The 1,960-nt window shown below is 38.9% G+C and overlaps 1 protein-coding gene across 1 annotated transcript in view; it reads right to left on the bottom strand.

Moving 5' to 3' along the window:
* The window catches only part of LOC104468188 (inorganic pyrophosphatase-like), a gene marked incomplete at its 5' end in the record, with an annotated part of 32,103 nt that extends 30,345 nt beyond the window's left edge, over positions 1–1,758 (bottom strand). The window contains one exon of the mRNA XM_010082237.1: positions 1,694–1,758. Coding sequence (XP_010080539.1) covers positions 1,694–1,758 — 65 coding nt within the window. The remainder of the gene's footprint in view (positions 1–1,693) is intronic.
* Positions 1,759–1,960: the final 202 nt, after the last annotated feature.

The following is a 1,960-nucleotide window of genomic DNA, read 5'->3' as shown; positions in this document are numbered from 1 at the left end:
TGAAGTAAACGAGTGTATTACGAACACTAGAGAGCAACACTGCATTCACACAAATGCAGACAACAGTAGTTTTCAATGCAATTGAAACATCCGTTTGTGAGCACAAAGGCCTAAACTATAACTTTTAAATTAAGTATTCAGTTCTGTTTCACTGTGAAATTATAACATTCCAGATGTTAACAGAGGAAGATAAAAAATGTGCAAGGACACATGCACTTTCTCCCAGCTACTAAAAAATGTAAGCGGCAATTTAGGCCTTTCCTCAACTGATTTAAAACACACAGTCACCCTTACGTTCAGTTGAAAAAGATTTAAAAAAATATAAACAAAAAAAACCAGTATGGAAAATACTGCTGGAGTTACCCATCACAAAATAAAGTCCACAAAGCTTAGAACAGGGGAGGGAAAGAACAGAACATACAACTCCTTGTGTCCTCCTCTTGCAAAGAAGGCAAAATCAACAGAGACCTCCACTAGCTCCCTCTCAGGCTCCTATATCCTGTGGAATGCTCTTTCCTTGCTCACACACCAAAATGAAAACCTCTCTGCATTGACCAGACATTGCTGCACTATAATTTAGTCTACAGAAGAATCACAGACTACAATCCACCCCTCCAAACCTTAAACTCTAGATGCAGGGACAGCAAGGCCCCCAGGGAATGTGTGATAAAAATGCCCACTGCTTTTCCAGTAACAGCACCCACTGAACAGAGCATCTCAGTAACGACTCTCTGAACGAGACTTGCTTCTTCCATTGACTAGCACACTTAGGGTCTGCTGATCAAAAAGGCTGCAGCCTATTTTTAATCTCTCAGTTTAAATAATTCAAGAGATCAGTTCACTGGTTCAAAGTCTCATTCTGAACATGTTACAACTGCTGACCCTTCTCACCATTCGTATTATCCACAGAGGCCCAGGGAAAAAAAAAAGAAAAAAAACCAACCCCAAAAACCCACTGAAACCCTCCCAACCTGCTTGTGTAGGAAGCATACCATAATAAGCAAACCTAAGTCTAAACCAAAGACTGGCAGTTCCCACCAGTGACACATAAAACAGGCGTTTCATTATTGCAATAATGAAACTCCAGGGAGTGTGGCTAACAAGACGTGAAAGTGCTCAGCTGCACCTCACGCCTTGTAATTCTCCAAAGGTGCGATTACCCCTTCTCTCTTGGGCATCATTGTTGGCTTCCAATCACAGTGCTTCTCTGGGGAGTTAAAGAAATACACCCTAAGTTACATAAGTGTGTGCTGTACACCTACTGCAAGAAAATGTACACTTTCAATTGCAGACATAGAAAAACATCGATTTGAAAAGGGTAAGAGTAGAAAATTAATTCAAGCATGCATAAACACAAACGTTAAACATAGAGGAGAATTAACACAAGATACAGTGACAGTTCCCCCCCTGCAGTCACTTGGAGACTTAAAGTGATACCAAGGCTTGTCTACACTGCAATCATTATGTTTCACTGCAAGGTACTGAACTCGGCAGAGAAAATTTGGTGGAGATATTGTGCCAATACATAATGAATCAGCCTAAGTTAAAGCGGTCCTTTCTGGTGCCACACATTTGTCTGCTAACTGCTAAAAAAAAAAAAAAAACAAACCTTTAAAAAACTGCATTTTTACCTAAAGAATACCAACAAAACTGCTATCATTTTGAAATTAATTTTTAAGGCATAAATACATACCTCTCTAGGTCCAGCAAACAGTGGAATGTCATGAAATGGGGAAATATATTTACCATCTGCATTCTCTGAAAAACAAAAGAAAAAAGTAGCATTACAGATCTAAAGATATGCCATAAGAAGTTGGTATTGCTAACTTTTATGCATTACAGAAATGTAAGATACGCCATAATTATGCGTCAGTTCTACTTTTTCTGCAGTATAATTCCAAGGACTGAAAAATAGCCTACATGCAGAACAAGGAATTTGATTGCTTGACAAGCATTCATT

The sequence above is a fragment of the Pterocles gutturalis genome, unplaced genomic scaffold, assembly GCF_000699245.1.
Source record: "Pterocles gutturalis isolate BGI_N339 unplaced genomic scaffold, ASM69924v1 scaffold20269, whole genome shotgun sequence".
NCBI lineage: Eukaryota > Metazoa > Chordata > Aves > Pterocliformes > Pteroclidae > Pterocles > Pterocles gutturalis.
This window is presented reverse-complemented; position numbering and strand designations above follow the sequence as displayed.